General features: G+C 38.1%; 2 protein-coding genes across 2 annotated transcripts; both read left to right on the top strand.

Moving 5' to 3' along the window:
• Nucleotides 1-848: 848 nt before the first annotated feature.
• epgn (epithelial mitogen homolog (mouse)) lies at nt 849-5089 on the top strand. The gene is made up of 5 exons (XM_041788454.1): nt 849-904; nt 1681-1812; nt 3051-3171; nt 3299-3451; nt 4330-5089. The coding sequence occupies exons 1-5, from the start codon at nt 868-870 to the stop codon at nt 4382-4384; spliced, it is 498 nt and encodes a 165-aa protein (XP_041644388.1). The 5' UTR covers nt 849-867; the 3' UTR covers nt 4385-5089.
• Nucleotides 5090-7136: 2047 nt separating this feature from the next.
• Nucleotides 7137-21104, top strand: LOC121510199 (proepiregulin-like). Its single transcript, XM_041788149.1, has 5 exons — nt 7137-7189; nt 13957-14040; nt 15936-16062; nt 16152-16298; nt 18778-21104. Exons 1-5 carry the CDS (start codon nt 7150-7152, stop codon nt 18833-18835), a joined length of 456 nt encoding a protein of 151 aa, XP_041644083.1. The 5' UTR covers nt 7137-7149; the 3' UTR covers nt 18836-21104.
• Nucleotides 21105-26458: the final 5354 nt, after the last annotated feature.

Here is a 26458-nt window from a genome sequence, read left to right as displayed (position 1 = left end):
AAACAACAGGTTACATTTTTGCCTGACATTAACATCATTTTTAACTATTTCCACTGATAAAATCCTAACAGAATATGCTTAGACGAAATTGTTTTTACCTAAAGACCCCTTTATAAACTATGCTTTAAGTGTGTCATTATTTTAACTAATATGATCATTTTTAAAAGAGTTTAACATACTTCCTATGGTTTTGTACAGTGATTAAAAAAAATCAGAACACAATATTTTTTATAAATCTTTCTCAAGCATCACACTTCTAGCTACTCCTTGAATCCTGAAGACAGACTCTTCTAATGGATGTTTTATTAATGATAGAATTCTTTCTTTCCTGAAACCTGCAAGAGTGTCATGTTGAGCCCTGCTTCACTTCATCTCTGACTCCTGTCACACATGCCTCTATCTTTCTCATGTCCTCTGTTATCCTGAATGATGTAAGGATAGCAGCAGTCACATAAACATTCTCTCTTATCACCCTTTAGAATAAATTGTGGTCTGTAATCAACAATGAAGCAACCCCTCAAACTGCAACTGGAAGCGTTTTGGGCAAACTGGCAATTTTCAAAGCACTTACGTAGCCTCAGAGGCGTCCAGGGAAGAAACCACATTAAGAGCTTCAGGGAAATCACTCACACCCACCACCACCACCAACCTGGAAACTCTGCCCGTGCATGCAGGGAGTCCGGGCCAAAGGAAATGATGCAAATAGAATGGTGGAAGGAAATGCTTCTCATTTTTCAAAAGTCCTCTCTTCATTGATTGGCCAATCAGATCTTGACAGTAGCTGGATGAAGAGTATTTAAGCTTTGTAACAGCATGTTTTAAAAGCAGAAGGCGCTGACAGCATCAGACATCACACCGACAGAAAACATGATGATCACACAAAGACAGACGAACACAGGGAGGGGTAAGTCTCTTTTTTACTTGGATCCTAAATAAGATAAATGATGGTATAAACTAACATTTTTTTCTTTCATTAATCAGATAGTAGAATATGTTCTGATGGTGTAGCAAACTGTACAGCAAAGTAGCATGCGTATCATTTCATATCAAACCAGAGGGGCCTAACAGGTAGACTGTTGAAATACATTTGATGGAAATCAGCAGATTTGTAAACATTAAGATTTTAACATGCAATAAGATCGAATGCATGAACCTAAACAAGAAAAGTATTTTAATTTTGTTGAGGTATCACAGTGCTTAAGAGAAGGCCCTTAATAAAAAATAATGTTTTTAGCAGGAATTCAAGAGTTGATGCAGCATTGGCTATTCTGAGATCCTCTGGCAAGGAATCCCAAAGCTTTGGGACCTGAACAGTAAAGGCCCAGTCACCTTTAGTCACCAGTCTAAAGTAAGGAACAAACAAATCTCTTGACAGAGGATCTCAAACTCAGGCTAGGTCCATAAAAAGTTACAAGATCAGACACATAAGCTGGTACCTGGCCATGTAGGGGCTGTGAAAACTAGAAACAGAACTTTATAGTCAATCCTGAAAGTAACTAGTAACTGTTGAAGGTCAAAAAGAATGGAAGTGGTGCGCTCAAATCTTCTGGATTTGGTCAAAGTATTAGAACAGGTATACAGCAGAATAAAAAATCCTGTGTATGATGGAATTTGTACCACACAAAAATGTTTTGCATTGAAATCTATACATTGACTGTCATTTTTTCTGTTTTATTCCAGCTCTTCTCTCAGCTGCAGCAGTGCTCCTTCTCTTGACCTCAGCAGGACAATCTGCAGTCCTGAGTGACATCCTCCAAACCACAGAGACACCAAGCCTGCCAGACATGACAGTGACCACAGAGATCAACAACAGTAAGCTGAGATTCTTATAGACACAGACTTAAGTAAAAATCATTCTTAAAGAACATAATGATAGAGGCATGATGTTTTTCAGTGATGGTATTTTTATTCTTTTATTCTTCAATTACTATAGTATGATGCAGTGGTTCCCAACCTTTTTCCCCAGGGCTCCCCCTACTCTTATCTAAGCAAAGCTAAGTGCTGCCCCCATGACCCAGTTGGAAAAAGTAAACATCAGTGTTGCTTGTTGTCATTGACAAAATCCCAGCACAACAGGCCTATATATACTTGTTTTTTTTTTTTTTTTACAAGAGATCTATAAGTAAACTATTATGTTACAGTGTGTTAGGGGCACTCTAGAAGAAAGTATAGAATAGAAGAATAGTAAACTCAAAATTCTCAAGTTTAAAAAGATAATTCAGAGTAAAAATTGAAAATGTACATGAACCAAAACTAAACATTTTTGAGATCATAGAGTCCAGAATCAAAACACTGTTTTCAGTTTGGGTTCTTGTAAATTTTCGTCTTTAAACCATTAAAAAGTTACGATTTAAAAACTTGAAATGTATGAGTTTCTAAAGTCAAAATTCAAGACTTTTAAACTCTGAAATTTCAAGTTTTTTCTTGTAATTTTCCAACTTGTTAAACTATGAAATTCTGGGTTACATTTCTTGAAAATTTTTGCAATGAAAGGAAGAGATGTTACAATGAGTGAGCAATTCTTAAAAGGTGGGTTTTTAAGTGGGATTTGAAAGTGTGGAGTCGGTGATACAGATGTCTGATGGGAGAGAGTTTAAAACACAGGGAACTGAATGCTTTAGACCCCATAGTTAAGCTGGTAGGAGGTACAGTGGAGAGCATGGAGGAGGAAGATCTGAGAGTACAGGTAGAGATCAGAGAGACACATTTTTGAGGGGAATGCTCATTACGTGAGGGCCCAACTTTGCCAACCAATAAATCTTTTAATACTTTAGTAATGAGTAATCCTTCTTACAACCAGGTAACTGCACAAAGAAAAAAAACAATGAAAATCCAAAGCAAGTGGATTTTAATAAATGTGACCATCCCTCACTTTAAATGTCATCATTAACTTTTAAAGATAATTTTAAAGAAATATGTTTAGTTTAAATAGCTCACCCCACAGAACTGTTTGTATATCACTTACCTTTCACTGTTCATTAATTCTCGGCACATCTTTGTGTTACTCTGTGATAGTTGACCACATAGATCTGCTCTGTCTCTCTCTGCAGGCAGCGTGGAGGGGCCTCGGGTTTTGCGCTCACACAGATCATGTGGAAGCGAACATGAGAACTACTGCGAGAATGGTGGACAGTGCATGTACCCTCAAGACAGCGACAAACCTTTCTGCATGTAAGAATCTTGAATGAGTTTTACTTCCAGTCACTGATCAGTAAACCGTGCTCCATATCTTGATGCACATGTTGGTTCGTGTCCTCCATTGGAATGCCCTCACAATATTTCTCTGTTTGCTCTGCAGCTGCACGTCTTCATATAGCGGAACTCGCTGTCTCTTCTTTGCCGACAACACCCGCACCAAGCCTGAGCTGGAGCAACTGATTGGGATCATTTTTGGTGTTGTGATGCTCATCATTGCCCTGGCTATCCTGTTTTACTGCTTTGCCTATAAGAGGCAAGTATCTGCAGGCTTTTTCAGTCAAATGTGCTAGTGTGATGAAATAGGGGATTGTTGGGATGTGTATGACTAAATGTTGGTTATTGTGGAAGTATTAATAACTATGACTGTAACTAGTTATGTAGATAAACAGAAATATTAATTTAATTTATTAAATAACAGGACAGCAGCCTGAAAACGGAACAACAAACAAAAAGGAGCAAAAAATGTAAATACTAATGTTATTAATATTTAATGAAGATTATTATTTAGATTAAAATGATTAAAATTGATTAACCCCAATGTAACAATTTACATTGAATCAAAGTAAATATATGAGTTATAATGAAGACCATAGTTACTTTCTTTCAAATATTATTTTCACTTTGGTTTAAGTCGATGTTTATGACTATACTCGTGTCAAAATGGATAAATCTGTTCTTTATAATTACATTTGGTAAAGATTTTACTTTGAAACACACTTATTTCAACATTCTTTCTTACAAACTGAACAGCATGAGAAAAGAGACAAAATTGATTATAAAGTTAGTCTAATTAATTCAGTCACAAAAACACAACCAGTTCTCCAAATCAAATCCAAACAGGCGAACTTAGCTTAGGTTCTAGTGATGTTCATGTAAAATGAATGAGACCAGTAGACATTTTCCAGAAGCTCCTCAATATTTTCATCCTAGCAAATATCTACACTGTCTTCACTTAAACCTTAGATTATTAACTTAATTAATTATTGGCAAGTCAAATTAATGTTTAGTCAGCAAAACTGTGTATGCAGTATCAACTAGTTATTAGTTTCTCTGTTGCTCAAACTATAAAAAATAAGTAAGTCCAACTTTAATAAGGTTATACTTTCTTATGCTGGTGTTTTTGTTTTCCAGGTGTGTAAAATCAGCACCGCTTATAAAATCTGCACCTTCTGAGTCGTCCGTGTGACACGCTAACTCTTCATCATCTACATCATCTTCACCATCTCTTCAAGAAGTTTCACTCTTTGAGGAAAGACACACCACAGCATGAGCAGCAGACTGAGGAAAGATACACATCAGACCTGGAGCAGACCATTTATGTAAAATATCTTTAGAAATGAATCGCTTTATTGTCCTGTAAACCAGTGGTTCTCAACTGATCTAGCCTCAGGACTCCCTGCCAACTTCCTAATGATAATCTGTGACCCAAATTTCTGAAAAAATTTCAGGTACTCAAGTATATGTAATGAAAACTGTTGTGTTAGGGTTATGTATATGTAAAATGAATGAAAATATGACTGAACAAAAACACAGGACAAAAACAAACATGTTTTAAAAGCACATCCTTACAGAAGCTCTGGGAGGACATGCATGCATGTTTTTTAGAAATCTTGATTAATAATCACGTTATCATGGGCAAACCAGCTTTGTTATCCCAAGATAATGTGATAAGAAAGTTGAGATCGTAAGAGATCAGCCAAATTTCTTACCAGTTCTCACACCAAATGAAGTAAATATGTAAAAAAACAAAACCATAAAAGTATGGCTGTGAATGTGCCTAGGGCCTCTGTACATCATGTTTTGCCACATTATGCCACACATATTTCCATGCACAAATTTGCAACCCACACAAAACATCTCCATGACCCACTTTTGGGTGTCGACCCTCTACATTAGAACCATTGCTTAAAAAAAAAAAGTATATTTATTATATTGCTGTTAACTTATTTCAAGTGCTGAATTTATTTAAATTATTGTAATAAATGTATGAAAAACAATCTGTGTCACTTAAATTTCTGTGAGAGGTGAATTAGCACACATACTGTAAACACATATTTATAATCCGTTACTGTAGCTCTGCTTGTCTGATTAAGAGGCTCAAGAAATATGTTATTTTCTTCTTTTGCAGGAAAAATGGTAGCTACTTTTTATGATAACAAAAGGAATATAACGTGTGACGATGGTTTTAAAATGTATGTGGTAATGGTAATGGTATTTAATGGTATTTAATGGTAATGGTATTTAACTAAGGGAAAACTTAGTTTTGAAGTATCTTTTTCTTATAGCAGGGTAAGTGCAAGTCCTACCCATATTTGAACTATAAATACCTAACACCCAACAATACTTGCTCATTACTGCTTCAAAGCATCAGACCTGAAACTGACCACATCAAATATTTATATTTTTAATTTATGTCATGCCATTTTACCACACAGTAGTCCATCAGTTCATTGCTTCAGTACATCCGTATAGCTCTATTATAAATGCTTGACATAAACACATTCTTGGTCGTTTTAAAGTTCTTGAACCTTACAGCTCACTGTAAAACCAAACAAGTCGAAACTGCTCAAAATTTTTGTTGAGACTGATTTCGTCAAAGATTTTGAGTAGTGGAATAAACTTTTTTTTTTTGACTAATCACTACTCGTACATTTATGTTGGATTAACTTGACTTTTTAAAACTACACTTAAGAAACTTTCCGACACTTTAAATTTCTGTTAAAATTGAACTCTAAACAACATGTTCAAGGACTTTTCATTAATGGTGCAAAAGTGTTGACCATTAAAATCAACGATAATCCATCAGAAAGATGAGCAAAGGAATCCCAGCAGTGATCTCTCTATGACATTCAATATCTAAACTCACCTGATCACATTTAAACATATCTAAACACATATAAACACTCTGCCCCAGGGCATCATGGGAAAATTCTGCCTACATATCCCCTGATTTGAATCCCACTAATCTGATCCATCACCTCTGCCATGTCTTCAGTTAGCAGTTCATCTATTCCTGATTGTTAGAAAAGCCGTTTATCACTAATTTGAAATACCCACAATGCATCACAGGGGGCATTTATTCATCGATAATGTAGTATTTTGTAGTTTCGCAACAGAATAACTAAGTCAGGCTTAGTTATGTGGATAAACTTTGGAAGATTGGCTTACATTGCCTTAATTATTCTTGTTTAGGAAAAAAAAATCCAATTGTCTTTTGTTTTTAACAAAAGAAACTGACTACAAAATTAGTTGTACTTATGTCAAGCTAAAAACTTGGTTATATGGTGACTGAAACGACTTAAAAAGTCCTTTGCGTCCAATATTTGCTTCCAATATGATTTCCTGGCAACAAAAAATCAAGTCAGTTCCTGCAAACAGTCCAAATTGCTCAAATATTCAAAGATGTCAACGCAATCGTGCAATTTAGACAGCCCTTTAAGGCAGATTCAATCTGAAGATGAGCCTGAAAACCCGTATTTTGGACATTTTATTCACCATCAAAAGACCCTTGGCCATTACAAATTGTGACAACCTTGGGGTATTTACACTCTAAAATACTTTTACGTAAGTCAGTGAACCATGTTAGCTAAGCTACAGGTGAGAAGGATGAGTCCATCATCATCATCATCATGAGTAATGGGAGGATGACGGTGATAGAGGCAGCCCCTCCTCTCTACTGCCTACAGGGTCCGTCTTTTTATTTGGACCTTTGAAGTGTGAAATAGCCTAAATTACAGGAGTCTTTCACCCCACCCAGACCGCAGGATTAAACCCATTGGTTTCGACTTTGTGTCTGCCCGGGGTGTCACCGGCTGCTCTTTTCACCTCATCATTATTTAGAGTCGGAAACAGGAGTTACCTGCGCCCGGAGAGAGAGAGAGAGAGAGAGAGAGAGAGAGAGAGAGAGAGAGAGAGAGAGCCTCCTGTCTGCTGTTAGCTATCTGCTCTGAAATGGGGAACCGCAAATCCTCCGCGCTCCTCTCACTTATTGGTAAGTTTATGTTCAATATGTCGATTTGGCCGAACTAAAGAGTTGGTTTCCTACTTTTGATTACACTTTGAATGAATTAACACCAATTAACCGGGATGTTGAAGTGTAACTTAGTAAGTAAAGTCTACTGAAGTAGCTTTTCTCAGCCTATACATATTAGCAAAAGTACGTAGGCCTTGGTCACATTAGCTTAATTTCCGTCCTAACTTTTTACACACATAGTCTACTCCTCTTTATCTAAAAGTTCACGCTCATTATAGCTTACTCTTATTAGTTTTGTCCTTAAGTTTTCTTTGAATTTCATTCTCTTCCTATAAAGAAAATAAGTGATCATTTTTACATGAGGATAGTGATTTAGTAGGCTGAAAGGGCAGGCTTTTGGATTGCTAAAATGACTAAAGCTATAGCAAACTATGGCCTCCAGGCCAACTGTGGCATTGTCCATTCTTAAGTGGCCTGCTGAAAATAAAAAAAAAACAGTTTGTAACATGGCCTATGGTAAAATATGAAGCTGTTCTTGAAGAAAATTAATTCACGCCGATATTTTCTAACAGAAGTGAGTAGCCCTATTGAACTTTGTATAAGCCCAATAGCAATTTTTATCAAGAAGAATTTGTTGATGTGCTTTTTTCATGCTGAAACTGAAAGGCCATTCTTTCATCTAACAGCCTGATGCTACAGTCATTTAATTCATTTTTCTGTCATGAATCTACACTCAGTACCCCGATGGGAAAACAGAATTTGTGTTCCCTTTGTCATTATCTCTTGATTTTTGCTGAGATGTTTCTACACCTTGACTGGAGTACACCTGTGGTAAAATAAGTGATTGGACATGATTTGGCAAGGCACACACCTCTATAGAAGGCCTCACGACTGACAATGCAAATCAGAGCAAAACTCAAGCCGTGATGTCAAAGGATCCTGTCTGAGTACAGAGACAGGATTGTTGCAAGGCACAGATCTGGGGTAGGCTAAAAAAAATCTGCTGCACTGAAAGTTCCCAAGAGCACAGCAGCATCCATAAATCTCAAATGGAGGAAGTCTGGCAAAACCAGAACTCTTCCAACAGCTGGTGACCAGAGCCTGATGGTCACTCTGACTGAGCTCCAGAGATCCTGTGTGGAGATGGGACAAAGTTATAGAGGGACAACCATCACTGTCAACTGACACTGATCTGAGCTTATAGCCTCTCCTCAGTGATAAACAAATTAAAGCTAAGGACTTAAATCAAGGTGTAGAAACATCTCAGCAATGATAAAAAGAAATGGGAGGAACCTGAGCTAAGTTTCAAGTGTTTTGCAAAGGTTCTGTATCTTGATGTCAATGTGATATTTCAATTTTGTATGTTTCATAAATTTGTACAGTATTCTAATATTCTGTTTTCAATTATCATGATGGGGTACTGAGTAGATTAATGAGAAATGGTTCATTTAAACTATTGTAGCATCAAGCTGCAACATGGCAAAATTAAAAACTGTGAAGGGAATCTGAAATATATTTTCTTGTAAAATAATGACAAAATTTGAACTTGGAATTATGCCCTCATGAATGAAACAAGTCGATTATGGCAGTGAATAGCAGAATAAATTGATACACTTTCTGCAATTTCAGGACTTATTCACAAAGTAAATCATTTTCAAATTGTTGTAAGGCAATGACACATACATGAAGTCTTGTATTGTGTCTGAATGTGAAGATAACCTCTTAAATTCTCTCCTCTTTGCTACACTGGATGTCATTTTTTACCTGACCAGGGGTGAATCCAGGGCCGTGGCCATCCAGGTGCCCCCAAAATCTGATTGGCTAACCCCCAACACAGTGACAAGCCTTTGATAAGAATGCCGTGCATCTGGCAGTTTGTTCTTATTAAATTATAAAGCAGCACTTTTACATAACCCAAGTGAGATTTAAATTGCAGGGCTAAACCTTTGCATAGTTTTTTTTCATCATGTTATTGCCATTTCTGAGTGTTAAAAAACTTCATTCTTCTTCTATTTTTGCAGAACTTTACATTTACTCAGCACCTTCCTTTTGTCTGACCACTAATCACTTGTATATTTGCCCTTTTAGTGGCAGAGGTGGGGATTCAGACTCTTCTCTCAAGTCAAAGTCAATGAAAACACATACATTTCAAATGATATTAAAGCCTTAAAAAGCACAGAGTAAAAACAACTAAACAATTTTCATTTTGCACACCACTGATCATTTCACTGCTGTCTTTTATTGATAGATAATGAATGCTGACTGATGCATCCAGGTTGAAGTGGAAGATTTTAGACTTCCACATACCTGTTTTAATGTGCTGACATAACCCCTGAGCTCTGAGCCTTAGGGAAATGGAAAACGAATCAGTATGTGAAGGTTTAGTGTTTGATGCCATGTGGTCCTAATAAATCTGTCACTTTCTTGTAATGCAGGTTCACTGCGTAAAACGTAAACCAAGGAAACATTGCAGCCTACATAAACAGCTGAGTAACAAGTAGTTAGAAAGTCATCACATCCTTTACAAAGCAAATGTAGAAACTTCTGTGTTACAAATAGAAGTCATATGCATGTAAAAGAACAGAAGAAAAGAACAGAAGCATGATGAAAAAAAATGTAGGTATCAAAATTTAAACACTATTTCTACACAGCACATGCAGGCCAGCATCTAGACATTTAAAGGAACACAAGGTTTGTGTCTGGGATTGACGTGATTATTGAGAGTTTTAAATAAAAGGTCAGCAATAAATGAGTATTCAAGGTTTAGATTGTTCTCTAATCCTTACTTTAAAAATACATTTAATTTAAATTCTCCAAGCAGTTATATCAGGAATCTCTGAGGAGTTTAGAGGAAATCAGCTGTAAAGAACCCCTGGACACCTGAAAAGTAAACCCACAATAACCATCTGACCACCTTGATTGGAGTCCACCTGTGGTAAATTAAATTGATTGGATATGATTTGGAAAGGCACAACCTCTCCATAGATGATAAAGCATATCAGAGCAAAAAAAAACAAGCCATGAAGTCAAAGGATGTGCCTGCTGAGCTCAGAGACAGGATTGTTTAAAGGCACAGTTCCATGTAAGGCTACAGGAAAAGGTGATTTAAGAGCACAGTGGCCTCTATCATTATTTTTAATCCGAAGAAGTTTGGCACAACCAGGACTCTTTCAAGAGCTGGTCATCCTGGCAAACTGAGCAATCGAGGGAGAAGGGCCTCAGTAAGACAGGTGATCAGGAACCTGATCTGAACTCTGAACTGAGTAAAGTAGGCACACTTACACCTCGACTGTGATGGTAAAAACACATGAAACAGTTTGAAACACTTGCTTTTTGGTTGTTTTGGTGTATCAAGCTGCCCTGCCAGATTATGCTTTTGATTATAATGTTGCACCTACAGGTAACTTTTATAAAGGACAGCAATTACAATTAATGTTTACATAACTGGGGTTGTTCTGATTCTGATACCAGTATCAGAATCACTGCTGAAAATGCAGGTATTGGTATAGGCAAGCACACGAGTTTATGCACTGATCTGATACTGTTTGGTTTGTTTAGCCATGCCAAATGTTAGCCCTATAAACTGGAAATCAATTCTTCTTCGTTGCTAGAAAGCACTGCATGCACAAGCTACCGTTTTTAGAGCAGCGAAGAAGAACCAAAGGACCCGCTGCAGTAGCAAAGACAGAGGCTGCGTGACAGTTTTTCTCTGAAAGTGATCGTTAAAAATGCCTTCCAGATTGGCGCTGTCATACAGAACAAGAAGTGACACAGTTTATCTAAAGTTAGATAACTTTTAAACCATAAATCGTCGCCTCTTCGTGTTTTCCACTTGAAGCTAGCCGTTGTGCTGTCGCATTGATGCTATTAGTGCCTTTTAATCCCTTGCAGCAGCATTTTCAGGAACTCATGTGACTTTTGAGGACTTTAATGATTAAATCCACACCAGTAAACCTGATATCAAACATCTTTTTATCCATTTTAATTGACTTCCGATCATTTATTACCGCTAGCTCAAATGCTAACTTGAATGCTAACTGTACTCAGTATTGGCGGATATCCAACACCTCAGTATCGGAATCGTGTCGGGAAGAAAAAATGGTCTCAAAACATCCCTATACATAACTTACATTTAGTAACAGCAAATTTTTGACTCAGTGTCCCAGGTGAGATAAATCCAGAGCTCCCTAATGAGATCTGGGTAATGTCTTCTGTTAGATAGATCCTTTAGTCCACCTCAGCTACCTACTACAGCTGCGCCTTTCATTAACTTTCAGTTTCAGTACAATTTGGCTTCAAACGACCACAAAAACAGTAATTGAGATTAAAACGATTGCTGTGCCACATGGCATGTTCTGCTCATTTTGTCATGTACGGCAAATGCCCTGCTCTGCCCCTCCAACCAAAACAGCTCTCACTTTAATTTAAGTGAGGAGCAGAGGAGCCATGGCACAGACTCTGGTTTATTTGAAAAGCTGCAGTAGATGAGAGAATGGCAGCTGCTGGTGAATAAAAAAGGTAAAACAACCTCAGTGATAGTGAACCATTTCAGAGGAGTCAGACCTGGAGCAATGCCTAATAACTAAAAGAATTTTTCTCCTGGTTGTGGCGGCCCCTTAAAGTAAAAGGATGGTTATTAAATCATTTGAAATTCACTCACAGACACAGATGTAAAATGAATGAGTATTCATGTTTCATAATCTTATGATTTTTGCATTAATTGAGCAACCCTACTGTGTATTGATGCTTATTTCTTTTACTTTAACATATAATCGTCTCTCTCTAATGCTTTTTTCCACCATTCTAGTAAATACTTTAAGACCCCTAGGCCTCACTGCTTAAATATCATACCATGTCATTAATGGACAGTGAAGGTCATCTACCACTGGCTGAGCAGGAGGAAGAGTAGTTCCCTTGCATCTTAATTCAAGACTCCTTATAAAAACTAATAAGTCATGTAATGATTAATAACACCTGAAAAAGGTAAACTAGTAGAAAATCACAGCTATCCACATACTTCCTAGAATAAAGCCACATAGCTTTTATTCTCTTTGTTGGTTTATTTTTACTTCTTATTACCAGCCTCCTTTTATTAAAACCTCTTAATAATGTGGGTTGATTAAACTAATCTTTGTCTCAGTTATATTCCAGACTTTGTTTCAACCAGCAGAGTTTTGTGTATCTTTTCATCTTTTTATTACTTTTAAATGGTTAGAAAATTGCAGGGGTAATTTCCATCAAATTTATACTCTGACTGAAGATTGGTATTGGGGTTGAGTCAGAGGCTAATGACATAAATGATCTACTCTAACATTTATTGATTAGTAATACTGTACAGTAAGTTGAATCATCATCACTTTCAACTGTACTTTAAACAAACCAGTCACGTCAGAAACACCCAACAACCAGTCTAGAGTGTCTGTGCAGCCTCAACAACAGAGAGAAACCCAGAGAGAGAATCGATGGACAGGGTTTGATAGTGAGATTTAAAACCAGCCATAACCAGACACATCATGCACACAGGCTCCTGTGTTTTTCTGTCCTGCCTGCAGGAATGTGGGCGTCTGCGAACGCTGCACAGAATAAAGTTGTGCAGGCCGGTACAGGCATGAGGGACGGGCAACACATCACATCATGTCCTATTCAGCAAAGTTAACACCGAAAATATGGCTGCAAGTTTGATGTTTCTTGGCAAAATGTTTTATTACCCTGCTTAAAATTTTCCTAAATGCCCCATTGTGTAACATTGTACCAGCACAGTCAACAGCAGATCTCATGGGACTAAGAACAATTCCTCCTCGAGGAGATATCATGTTACAAAGCACATTAATCAGCTTGTCATGTATTTAAAATCTGTGCCTATGAAACTCTGTTTGCTTACCAGGTCAGGTGGTTCAAATTGGGAAAACATTGTCATGTTGTATCAGAAATCAAATGTTGATATTACTTTACTTCGACAAATTTTTCAGGTTTTCCGAAATAATTTCTATATTAGTGACCAAAAACCGTTAATATCACAGTGAAAACAGGTTTCTACAAAGTAACGTCAATAAAAAAAATCTGTAGGGTAAAATAAGTGACTGCAAAAATATTCACCACCTTTAAAGTGACTGACCTAATTCAACAGAGTTCCAGTCAGTCGGTACTAGTAGTCTCACTATTAGTGAAATGGGGATCATATATTGTGATTGTATTGTGATTGTGATTGTATCTCAAGTAAACGTGGTCCAAAGACACCTGTGTCTGGAAGGTCCAGTCATTGGTTAATCAGTATTCCTGGCTACCATTACACCATGAAGACAAAAGAAAACTCCAAGCAACTCAGAGAAAAAAACATTAAAAAGTAAAGGTCTGGGGATGGATACAGACATGGACATCCCCTGGAGTTCAGTTAAATCTATCAACAAGAAATTGAAAAAATATGGCACATGTATAAATCTGCCAACCGTTCTCATAAACTGAGACCATGCAAGAAGGAGGTTAGTGAGAGAGGCAACCATGAGACCTTTCACTACTGTGAAGGAGTTGCAAGCTTTAGCAGCTGAGATGGGAGAGACTGCATACAACAACTGTTGCTCTCGCTCTTCACCAGTCAAAGCTTTATGGAAGGTTGGCAAAAGCCGCTGTTGAAGAAAACTCACATTAAATCTTGACTAGAGTTAACCAAAAGATGTGGGAGACTCCTTGGTGCTTTTTTTGCCATCAGACAAGATGCTATGTTCGAGGGACACCCCTCTTTTATCCTGTTTATTGTATAGTAATGTGTAATCTTCTCTGTTCATCAGGAGTCATGCTGCTGTGGCCGTATGTTTTCACAAAGAGCGTCTCATCCAGACTGCAAACTGAAGACAGTGCCTCTCTATCTGCAGGTACAACTTAATCACAGCAAAATGCCCTTTTATTTGTTAAGAAAAACAAATGTTAGGATATACTGTATACAGTTTCAAGTATTAATATTTAATTGGCTACATGGTAGGAATTACATTAGATTAACTGATTTCAGATTTGCATCAGATATTCTGTTGTATTAGAACGCTTTAGGATGAGGTCAGTGTTGTAACAGTGATGAGCAGCTTTCCAACACAAATAAGGAATTTGTGATTGAGAATATTTGTATTTTGAAAATATTTGAAGGTATACATTACTGTGCAATCAAAACATGCATCTACTTAATCTGTTTTAAAGAGGAAATGTCATACCACAGTTATTTATGCATGACATAGCAGTAAAACACCAATAATTGCCTCGTTCTCATGCAGTAGAGTATGAAAATTCTCTGAGGCAGTTACTGAGTCATTCCCTTGGTTTAATAAGAAAAATATCTGTTAAATTCTGTCTTTCGCTGAAGCCTCATTAAAGGAATTAAATAAGCAACAGGTAATAGTAAACATGACATTTTTCTACAATTTAAACATTCTATCTTTGAATCCAAGTGAAAGTTCCATTTTTTTCTAAAAATTCTCTTGGTTTATCATTTTCTACAAAACGTTGACAGTAGATTAACCTAAGGACTTTAAAATACACATTCTGATGTCACATTTTATGTTTTCCTTTGACCATTTGGAAAATATATCAATATAATATCAATATCAATAATATCAATATAAGAATTGATCACTTTTTGTAAACACTTGATATGTAAAACATTTGTCCTTCTTAGTGTTTGAGCTCTTGCGTTATGTCAGAAAATGTTAATGGATGTGTCAATGTGACAGATTTGTCATCAGGCCATCCCTAGGAAATGTATATCATCAAATCAATGACCTTCACTCTGGATATTCTCTAGAAATTGTTTTCACGAGACTCAGATGCATGAAAGACAATCAAGAAAGACAAAATACAGTATCTTCAAAAAGTATTCAACCCTTGGATGTTTTGCCCTTTTATTGATTTTATTAATCAATAATGGTCAGTATAGTTGGGCTTTTTGACAAAAAAAGTAAGTAGATGCACCTTTGGCTGAAATCACAGCACTGAGTTTGTAATTCTCAATCAGGCTTGCACATCTGGACACTGAAATTTTTGTAACTGTCTTGAGATTACCTTGGTTATGAACTGGAGCTATACAAACAAAGATGGATTGATGATTCTCTTTGTCAACCTACCATAAAACTTTGACTGGTAAAGAACCCAGGCAACACTGGTTGTATGCAGAGTCTCTCCCATCTCAACTGCTGAAGCTTGAAACTCCTTCATAATACTCGTAGGTGGCCTCTCACTAATCTCCTTCTTGCAAGGTAACTCTATAAGTGAAGATGGCCTGATCTAGGCAGATTTACACATGAGCTATATTCTTTCAATTTGTTAATGATGGATTTAATTTAATTTATTTTTTAATCAATAAAAGGATAAAAAATCCAAGGGATGAATACTTTTTACAAGTACTGTATCTCCAAACACCAAAATGGCTTACTCAATATCCTGGAGCATGTTGGGACAAAACAAACGCACCAGTTCTTTTAAACAGTAACAACAATTTTTTATCATCTTGCTTGAAAGTTGATGAAATTGATGATGGAGATATTTGCAGAAGAACAGTCTTTTAAAAGACCTACAGTTAGGGATGCAGGTGAAAGGTGTTTATGATTTTGTTACCCATGAAATACTTGTGATTGAACTTTTAACAGTAAAAAAGGTAGACCAGTACACACTTTAAGTAGTACATAAATGTCATAGTGATCAATGTGTACTCATATTTAGATGTACTGTATGTGAGGGTCAGATTTCCTGTTTAAAAGTTTCCATCACTGCTCTGTTGTCTCAGGTCAGGGAGAAGAGCGCCCTCATGTGGTGAAGCGGTCAGCACAGAGCTGTGACAGCTCATTTGATGAATACTGTCTGAATAATGGCAAGTGCATGATGCTGGTGGACTTAAATGAACACCACTGCAGGTATGATCCTCTGTGTGTGTGCCGAGAGAGTGTGTCTGCTGTTGTGAATCATTGTGTGTTCACCAATGACTCGTCTTCTTACCTTGCAGGTGTGAGGTCGGCTTCTACGGCCACAGGTGTGAAAAAATGGAGCTGGTGTTTCAGCCAACGGGAGAAGGGCAGATCATCCTCACTGTTTTTTGTGTATTTCTGCTGATGACCGGTTTGGCCGGAGCTTTGTACTTCTGCTGCAAATGGTGAGGCTTTATATTTGTCTCTTTTTCCTGTAAACTCAGCACATTTTGACGATAATTACAGGACAAGCCCACCCAGATGTCAGGAAATTTTTAGGATGGCTTTGCACATGTGAAAAGGTGCTGCTGCTTGTTTGCCTTTTCTTTGTGAGTTTGCCAGACTAAAAACTTTTAAAGCAGCATTATGTTACTTTTCTACCTTAAAAGAGGAGTTACAAAGTTGATCTTGTGTCAACTAGAACCATAACCTTGCAAAGCAGATGGATACGCTTGTTTTCGTGTTTCTCACTGGCAAATCAATTTGCAAAGCTCCCATCTGAACAGTTTGGGCCGGGTTAGAAAGTGACAGGACCAATCAGCGATGAGGGGCAGTACTTTCGGGCACTTCAGGGTCGTGACGTAAGCAAGCAGCAACAAGAAGCCGGTGTAATTATGGCAGAAGAGATTAGTGTGGATGTTGCTAAAGTGTAAGTTTTATCAGAACTTGACAACATTTCTTCATTAAAAGAAGAACAAAGAACAGCAGTGAGTTGTTTTCTTAAAAAAAAAAAAAAAACACACACACAAAAGTCATGTACTGACATGTCTACAATTGCCATGGTTTGTGTTATGCAGTTTTCAATAGAGTTTAGTCCTCGATAGGGGTGCGCCTTGGTAGCGGCTATGTCACTTGTTTAGTTGCTCTGATTGGCCCATGAAGATGTGACAGACAGAGCGTTCATCCAATCACTGTTAATTTCGTCGACTAAAACTACCACTACAACTATTCATTGACAGCCTTTTTTCCATGACAAAAACTACACTAAAGCTAACAAAAATAGACCTTTGATGACTAAACTGACCAAGTGCTGATTGGATACCAGTCTGAACTTTCTGACAGACTGTGCAGACTAACAAATTATTTAAGACCTATATTTGACTCAGAACATGGCTCAACAAATAGAATTGTAAATGTACAGCGTCTCTGTGACCCTAAAGTTGTTTTCCTACTGATTATTGAGTTTTGCGGCTAAATATTGAAATAACAGTAATACAGGGGGCTGCATCACAGACTCTCTCTACCTCTCTCTTTTTATGTTAATACAAACTTTAGTGCACTTTTCCAAATACAATATAAAATGTACAACTCGCATGTTAACAATTGTTGTATACAGATATGTACTTAATGTAAACAGTTGTATAAATCATCAAATGCATTGAACTCAATCTCTCCTTTCTGCTATTTTGGGCAGCATCACGTGATTACGGAACAGCCTGCTATTGGCTGACAGACACTCACAGAGAGAAACAACATGGCAGTTAGCATTCGAGCTAGCAGTAATAAATGATTGTAATTTGATTAAAATGGATGAAAAGACGTTTTATATCAGGTTTACTGGTGTGGGTTTAATCATTTAAGTCCCTAAAGTCACATGAGTTCCAGGCTCGCTGAAAATGCTGACACAAGAGATTCTAAGGCATCAATAGCATCAATGGGACAGCACAACGGCTAGCTTTAAGAGGAAAAACAAGTGAGAGGCAATTATTTATGGTTCAAAAGTTATTTAACTTTTGTTAAAATGTGTCACTAAGGGTTCTGTACGAAAGCGCTGATCTGGAAGGCATTTTAACGATCACATTCTGAGAAAAACTGTCACGCAGCCTCCATTCTTTGCTACTGTAGCGGGTCCCTTGTTCCCTAGTTCTTCTTTGCTGAATGGAAGCCCGTTCATACGGTGGCAGGGAAGAAGAATTCATTTCTGGTTTCTAGCGCTAACATTTAGCATGGCTAAACGAAGCAAAGTATAAAGCTAAACCAAATGGTATCAGATTGGTGCATAAACTCGCTGATACCAATACCTGCATTTTTAGCAGATGTATTTCCAATACTGATATCAGAATCGGAACAACCCTACCTTTATTCAGATAGGATAGAGAATAAAGCTGGAAACCCATGAGATAGAGTAGAGAACGACATGCAGGGAAGGAGCTAGAGACTGAACGCAAACCCACCTTGAGGACAACAATTCTGTACTATATTGTATTTACACTTGCTGCAGTTTTATTGGGCACTGCAGTTTCATTGGGTACCTGATATGCAATGACAATAAAGGCTTCTAATTCAAATAAGAGAACAATTATTAATATTAATCTATTGTAGATGAAAGTGAAAAAAAACAAAAAGGGAAATGTTGATGTATTTTGCTCAGTGTTTATGGTAAAGTCTTCTGATAAAAGTGATTATAGACATGAAGGGTAACTCAGATATGTCCTGTCATCATGTAAAACCTGCAGATGTATATTCTCCTTTGAATCAGGTCCTTTGTGATGTAAAGTCTGCTCCTCCAGCTGTTTCATGCTGACACGTCAAAACAAAGACCCCGAATGTGATGTCAAAGCAAACCACGTCATCTTGTAGGATTTTAAAATCAGCGTAAATATAGAGTGAATTATTTGAAAAGTGTTTGTAAATGAAATAAAATGTGCTGTTTTTTTCCTACAGGTGTAAGAAGAACAGATTCTCACACCCCCCCCCAAAGCTACAAGGGAGTGCAATGTGACTCGATCCCACTGCATCAGTCTCTGTAAAGGCAAACCTGGACTTTCCTTTTGTAATGAAAAATTCATCATGACACTCAGTGGCCGTTTACTGGATTTTCTGTCTCACATCACCAAGTCTCAGATCCCCCTTTAGTCCAAGTTTAGCTTAAGTGAAATGTTTAAAAAGAAGGAGCTTTGACTGCTGAGCAGTGCTTTTCCCTATTTGCAACCAGCTCTACTCCACTCTGCTCTACTCTACTCTGTTTTAGTACCAGGTACTTCATTTCCCATGACAGTTTACGTTGATGACCTCTGCAACGTAGATGAAGTCCATATAATGCGGCTCCACAACTGGGCAATGGAGGACATCAAAGGGGTTTTGGTCTGTGGCTTATTTTCATAGCAAAGAGAAATGTTTTGTTCAAGAGATGGATGCAAGCAGCAAGACAAGAAATACTATTGAAAAGTACAGGATAGTTTGGGAAGTTTCACAGCAGTACACAGCAACAACAAAGGGGTTTAATTCCCACGTTGGACATCGCACTTGTAACACACCTTGTGAAGATGCTCTCTGAACACTCAATGATCAGCGGTGTCTTAACGTCACATTTTAGTTGCAGCTCAGCTCACTTGATGCCAAATAAAGTACAAGGTACAATCCCAAATTTAAAAATAAAAAACTCAGTAGAAGTGAGACAAGTCGAGCCAGTACCACAACACAGTGATACAGCACCAGTTGTCTCCAGTTGCCCAGGATTTCTCTGTCTTCCTTGCATCTCTCATGTGGTTAGAGACTAAAAACAGTTCCTGTGGGTGATGCCAAACATAGCCATTGTGGGTTATGAAATGTCACGCAGAAAAAGTGTTCAAAGGTAACACCCGCACACTGTCCAACTTGCAAAAAAGGATGTATTTATTTACAACGTTTCGGTACTAGACCTTCATCAGGCAAACAGTTTGTTCAAAAGGCCAGGACATGTTAAATAGGAGGTGGCCTCACACCTGCAGCCACCTTCTCATCATGACGTCAGAGCTCAATTGGTCAAGACAGTAAAAATAAACAATAGACATCAGTTACCTGACTGAGAGAGTAAATGTGATGGAAAGGAATGGACACCCCGATTACAACCCACAAATGCATCACTCACAATGTTAAGGGGATTGATTTCAGATTTTCAGATCTTAGAGCTCGTTTTTTCATTACAGAGGTTGTTCAATCCCAAAAGTGCAAACAAAAAAATCTAAAAAAAAAAGGTGCTTATCACTCATGGTCCTACACATTTTTATTGTTGTTGTTGTTGTTTTTATTGTTACTGATATTGGACATTTCTGCACATTGAAGCGTATTATTGTTCCCTTTTTTGCTCGTTTAAGCTCTTATACAAGTAGAGTAGTCCTAACAGACATTAGTGCTGCTGTCAGCCCAGCATCTTAGACTAATACTTTAATGTTTTGAAACTTAGAAAATGTCTTTGATAATTTATTGATCATGTCTGCACTGGAATCTCTGTTACTGTAACTAGCTGAATTTTTGCTCTGAATTATTATTATTATTTTTTTTTTACTTTCATGCTATTTCAACAACAGTTTGATTATAGGAACAGTCTGTTTTTCATGATCAGTTTTTTTGTTTCTACTCGTGATACACAGTTAGGTTCTGTCTCAACAAACTTTTAATAGATAAAACAAAGCAAACACATTTCACAATGTCAGCTCAGTTAAAAGCCTGGGTTTTAGTTGAATTACTATCAGTGAGTCACCTTAAAGTGTGTATTGCCCGAAAGTGTTCATCTTAATGTTGGAGCCCTTCTGAATAGATCACATCTGTGTCTCATTTAACTCTCTATCTGTGCTCACTTTTTTCTCTCCCTAAGACTAGTTAAATGAAATATCAAGCTTTGAAATATGAGGTATGGCTTTTAAATAATGAGACTGCCTCATGAGGATAAAACCACCAAAGTCACACCCAGTGTTATAATTAAAGCTTGAGTATTCACACACAACTGTTGTAGGTTTCCAATAAGTGGCATCTTTAGTTCACTGCTAGCCACTGATTGAAGTGCATGTATTTTTGCGAAGGCGTCGGAAAATGATTAGCTTAAAAGTTGAGCACTGTACTAACTTGATATTTTTGGTGAAATTGAACAAAAAAAACAGCTGAATTTGTTAGCTGAGGTGTATGGAGAACACTGAATGCCAAATTCATGTGTTCGAATGGCACAAAAGATTCAGTGAAGGTAGAGAGGATTCCAAGATGAGCTCTGGATGCCCATGCACTTTAAAACTTATGAAAACATTTGACCAAAAATGAACACATTGTTTAAATGACTGATGATTCAATGTAAGAATAATAGCAGAAATGGTCTCCACTGATAAAGTGACAGTTTGACAAACTATTTGTTTCAGTGTTTTATTTTATAGACCACTGTTAAACTGGCTAGATATCACAAGGAATAAGCAATCAGCACTAAAACCACAGTGAGACAGTTCATCTCTTCCTGTTTTTTCACTGCTTGCCCTGTAACATTTCTAGGGTCAGAAGAGCTAGAACTAAATGGTAAATTTTTCCTTATTTTTTATTGCTTTCAATCACTGCTACTAATTGTTTACATTCGAAATGGACTCAGCAGGACTTTATTCTTTTACTTTTGCTCAAGATTTTGCAAGTGCAGGTGAGCAGTCATTTACTGTAAAACTGAATGTTTTTCAGACATTTTGCTTCTTAAATTTAGAGCTAAATAACTTAAGTTGTATCCTAACACTTTTTTAAAATCAGATTTATGAGGAATGAGATGCACAGCAATGTCTAAAGACTGTCAATACTTTTATTATTATTATTTTTTTTATGAACAAGCCATCACTGTAGTTATATATAATGCTTAGTAATCATTAGTGAGGTATATCTTAATCCCTGCTCTCTAACCTCCAGTGTTGAGTTAAACAGTACCCTGTTTTACTTTTTGAGCCCTCATTAGTGCTCTGGCCAGAATCAATGAGCCGTTTTCACAGCCGGCTGCAGCATTTTAATCTGTTCTTTATTCTAATGAAAAGCAATGATTGCATGTAAACATTAACCCATCTGCAGACACTGCTCTGTTTAAGACCTACTTAAAAACACATTAGCATGCACACACACACACACGCAAGGACCCACTAACACACCCTCTCAGGTGAGTTCATAAGATCTAAATATATATTCAGGAACTTCTGCTCTAATCTGTGTAACTGTTATTACCTCATGATTGCATAAATAATAGCAGGTTTCTTGTGCCGTGAGTAGAGTCCTTAGTGGAATCCCCAAGTCCTCATCCTTGCGTGTCCTTTAACAAAACAAAAAATGCCCACGTGTACCATGAACACACAAGTTTTGCATCACAAGGTTGACTCATGTTGTATTTTCACTGTTATCTTTGTCAGCCACGCGAGCTGCATGAAGCTCAGGAATGTAGGTCGATTTGTAGGTCCAACACAGTTTCAAACGGAAACATCTGAATGTCAGATTGGAAATCAATTTAGTCCAGATACTGGTGATCCCCTAGGGATGTATACGTACAGCCTTTATGTTGATATCATTGCTTTTACTCAAGCACCATCAGCTGGCAAAGTGATTCAAAAATATCTTGTTTTCCATCATTAAAGTTTTTATATGGGTATTTGAGGTTTCCAGAAGAACAATACAAATGACTTGTACGATTCAACATCACAGTATGATTCAAATTCAGCTGTTAGATTGCCAACAATACAAGCAGAGATAAAACTGTGCCAACATCTTGATAACTGTCATAGCTTTGCGATTCAACCATCTATCATTGTGATAGAATAAAAACACTGGACCTGCCTCAGCTGCATTTCTTGCTACTTCTTTTTACAAGCTGTTAACATGATTTACATGCTAAATTAAGATACTGAACAAATTTAGAACAAGCTGGATGACCAAATTAAAGGGAACTCAAAACACCTGCTTACATGTAATACAGTTGTCAGGTGGCATGTAGACCAGATGCTACATCTGACAAATTTAGAGATAAAGCATGATATGTCAAAGTTAAACAAAGTGCCCTGCTGACAGGAATGTAAAGCCCTGAGAAGTCTCTCTATAAGGTGTAGAGGTAAGGTCTTCAAGATGACACTCCATCTGGCCTCATCTTCAAGGGTCCATGCTGACTGGCGTCTCGTTTGGCTGAAACATTTATCACTGACAAACACTTCTGCAGCCTCACTTCAAATCAACCTGTAGCAATCTTTTTGACTTCACACAAGGTAAGAAATCAACCAGAACAAAGCTTTGTTGCAAGGCACAGATCTGGGGAAGGCTACAAAAAATGCATGTCACACTTAAAGTTCCAACCCCTCTCAATCAGCACCTCCAAATCTGAGACCATGGTCCTCAGTCGGATAAGGGTGGAATGCCCTCTCCAGGTTGGGAATGAGATCCTGCCCCAAGTGGAGGAGTTCAAGTATCTCGGGGTCTTGTTCACGAGTGAGGGAAGAATGGAGCGGGAGATCGACAGGCGGATCGGTGCAGCGTCAGCAGTGATGCGGTCTCTGCATCGGTCTGTCATGGTGAAGAAAGAGCTGAGTCGAAAGGCGAAGCTCTCGATTTACCGGTCGATCTATGTTCCCACCCTCACCTATGGTCACGAGCGGTGGGTAGTGACCGAAAGAACGAGATCACGGATACAGGCAGCTGAAATGAATTTCCTCCGTTGTGTGTCTGGGCTCTCCCTTAGAGATAGGGTGAGAAGCTCGGTCATCAGGGAGAGACTCGGAGTAGAGCCGCTGCTCCTCCACGTTGAGAGGAGCCAGATGAGGTGGCTTGGGCATCTAGTCCGGATGCCTCCTGGACGCCTCCCTGGTGAGGTGTTCTGGGCAAGTCCCACTGGGAGGAGGCCCCGGGGAAGACCCAGGACACACTGGAGAGACTATGTCCCTCGGCTGGCCTGGGAACGCCTTGGGATCCCCTGGGAAGAGCTGGATGAAGTGGCCAGGGAGAGGGAAGTCTGGGCTTCCCTGCTTAGGCTGCTGCCCCCGCGACCCGATCTCAGATAAGCGGAAGAAGATGGATGGATGGACACTTAAAGTTCCCAAGTTCACAATGACCCAGATTGGTGCAAGAGGATCTGGCTGCAGACCTCTATGACCTTGACGGTGAGGCAGGAAGTGATGTTCATCATCCAAGCCGGAGCCAGAATGACATACTGAATGACGTTTATTTCCCACTCGCTGTCAGAGGTAAAGCTAAGTGGCTGTTTTTCACAACAGCTGATTTTTTTAAATCAGAAGATTTACTGAGGGGGATAAATTCAAATTCAATTCACCACAAACTAAGGAAAACCCAAAGAGGGATAGGATTAGGCTCCAGAACCCTAAAGACTCAGTGTTGTCGGGGGACCAGCTCTTGGGAGAATTGTTGTGCCAAACTTCTTCCATTTGAGAACTACGGAGGCCAAAGTGCTTTTGGGAACTTTCAGTGCAAAGTAATGTTCTTGTAGCTATCCCGAGATCTGTGCCTTGCAACAATCCTGTCTCTGAGCTCTGCAGGCAGTTCCTTTGACTTTAAAGCTTGGTTGTTGCTCTTATATGCATTGTCAGCTGTGAGGCCTTCCATAGAAAGGTGTGTGTCTTTCCAAATTATGTCCAATCAATTTAATTCAGACAAGGTGTAGAAACATCTCGGCAACGATCCAGAGAAATGGAAGGAACCTGAGCAAGATTTCAAGTGTTTTTAAGTCAATGTGATATTTCAGGGTTTTTTTGTTTTGTTTTGTTTTTTTGTTTTTTAAACAAATTTGCAAGAAAAATCTAAAATTCAGTTTTCAGTTTGTCATGATTGGGTAATGAGTGCAGATTAATGAGAATAAAAATGAAAAATTTGTCTGTAGTACAATAAATACCCTTGCAAGCCATAATTTGATTTGATTAAAATAAAAAAAAAGACAAATGAAAGTTTTAAGAAGTCTAAATTATGTTTTCAAATTCTTTTTCCGTCCAACCATCAATAAACAACCTAATACCCTTCATTTAAAAATGACAAAGACAAGCAGAAATCGTCACATTTAGGAGGGTATGACATGCAAATGATTCAGTTTTTCTTACAAACTGGATGACTAAACCAGAAACTAGACAAAAGTAGGTAAATATTTTGACTTCTATTATTCTGTAGTTGAAGGTGTGCACTCTAAAAGCCTTAGGTTGTACATAGAAATGGAAAACAAACACTAATTTTAATAGAATTGGCAGCTTAATTGTCATAGCTACTGTTAATTGCTTTGTAAAAGTCTAAATAGAGATGACTGTATTTGTTTCTTCAAGTTTTCATGTTGTGTGGTGCTTCTTTCCAGGCTGCTGTCAGACTTTCCACACGTTCATATTACCTTTTTAACAATGCCACTACATGTAATCCAAACAAAGTAATTCCTCAGCTGTTCTAAACAAAACGTGTCTGGAGTTTCGGGTCGAGGAATGACATGGAGGAGTTCCCTGCATTCCTTGCAGGTTTCTATGGGATTCCACCGCAGCACGAACCCTGGGATAGCCTCTGTGTACAGACACAACAACATACCCAACACACCCTCCTCTGCAGCATCCCCACCCAAGCCTTAAGAGCTCCTCGCACTAAAGAAGACAGAAATAGTAACACAGGGCACGAGAGTTCAAACACAGTCAGCCTGATGTAACTATGAATGATAAAGGGAATATTACAAACACAACTTTATTGCTGTAAAAACAGGATTAAAAGTGGATTCTTTTTCGTTTTACAAATAATGCAGAGGTGTATTTTCCATCTCTTTGTTCATGATCTAACTTTGCTAACCCATATCTACTTCTCAATATCTGGTCTCAGTATACTGGCAGCAGCTCAATGTATTTGGGCATTTAGACATGGTCAAGAGGACTTGCTGAAGCTCAAACCGAGCATCAGAATGGGGAAGAATAAGAATTTAAGTGGCTTTGAATGTGACATGGTTGTTGGTGCCAGAAGGGCTGGTCTGAGCCTTTCAGAAACTTCTGATTAATGGGATTTTCACACAAACCATCTCTAGGATTTACAGAGAACGGTCCAAAGAAGGAAAAATATCCAGTGAGCGGCATTCGTGTAGATAAAAATGCCTCGTTGATGTCAGAGGTCAGAGGAGATGATAGAAAGTGATGATAGAAAGGCAACAGTAACCCAAATAGCCCCTTGTTGTAAACAGTGTATGCAGAATACCATTTCTAAAAACACGTTGAACCTTGAAGCAGATGGGCTACTGCAGCAGAAGACCACACTGGGTGCCTCTCCTGTCAGCTAAGAACAGGAAACTGAGGCTACAATTCGCACATGCCCTCCAACATTGGACAATAGAAGATTTGAAAAACATTACGTGGTCTGATGATTCTTGATTTCAGCTGCAACTTTCAAATGGTAGGGTCAGAATTTGGCTTTAACAATATGAAAGAATGGATCTATCCTGCCTTGTATCAGCGGTTCAGGCTGGTGGTGGTGGTGTAATGGTGTAGGGGATATTTTCTTGGCACACTTTGGGCCTCTTAGTACCAGCTGAGACTCATTTAAATGCCACAGCCTATCTGAGTATTGTTGTTCACCATGTCCTTCTCTTTATAACTACAGTGTACCCATCTTCTGATGGTTACTTCCAGCA

The sequence above is a fragment of the Cheilinus undulatus genome, linkage group 5 (genome assembly GCF_018320785.1).
Source record: "Cheilinus undulatus linkage group 5, ASM1832078v1, whole genome shotgun sequence".
Classification (NCBI taxonomy): Eukaryota; Metazoa; Chordata; class Actinopteri; order Labriformes; family Labridae; genus Cheilinus; species Cheilinus undulatus.
This window is presented reverse-complemented; position numbering and strand designations above follow the sequence as displayed.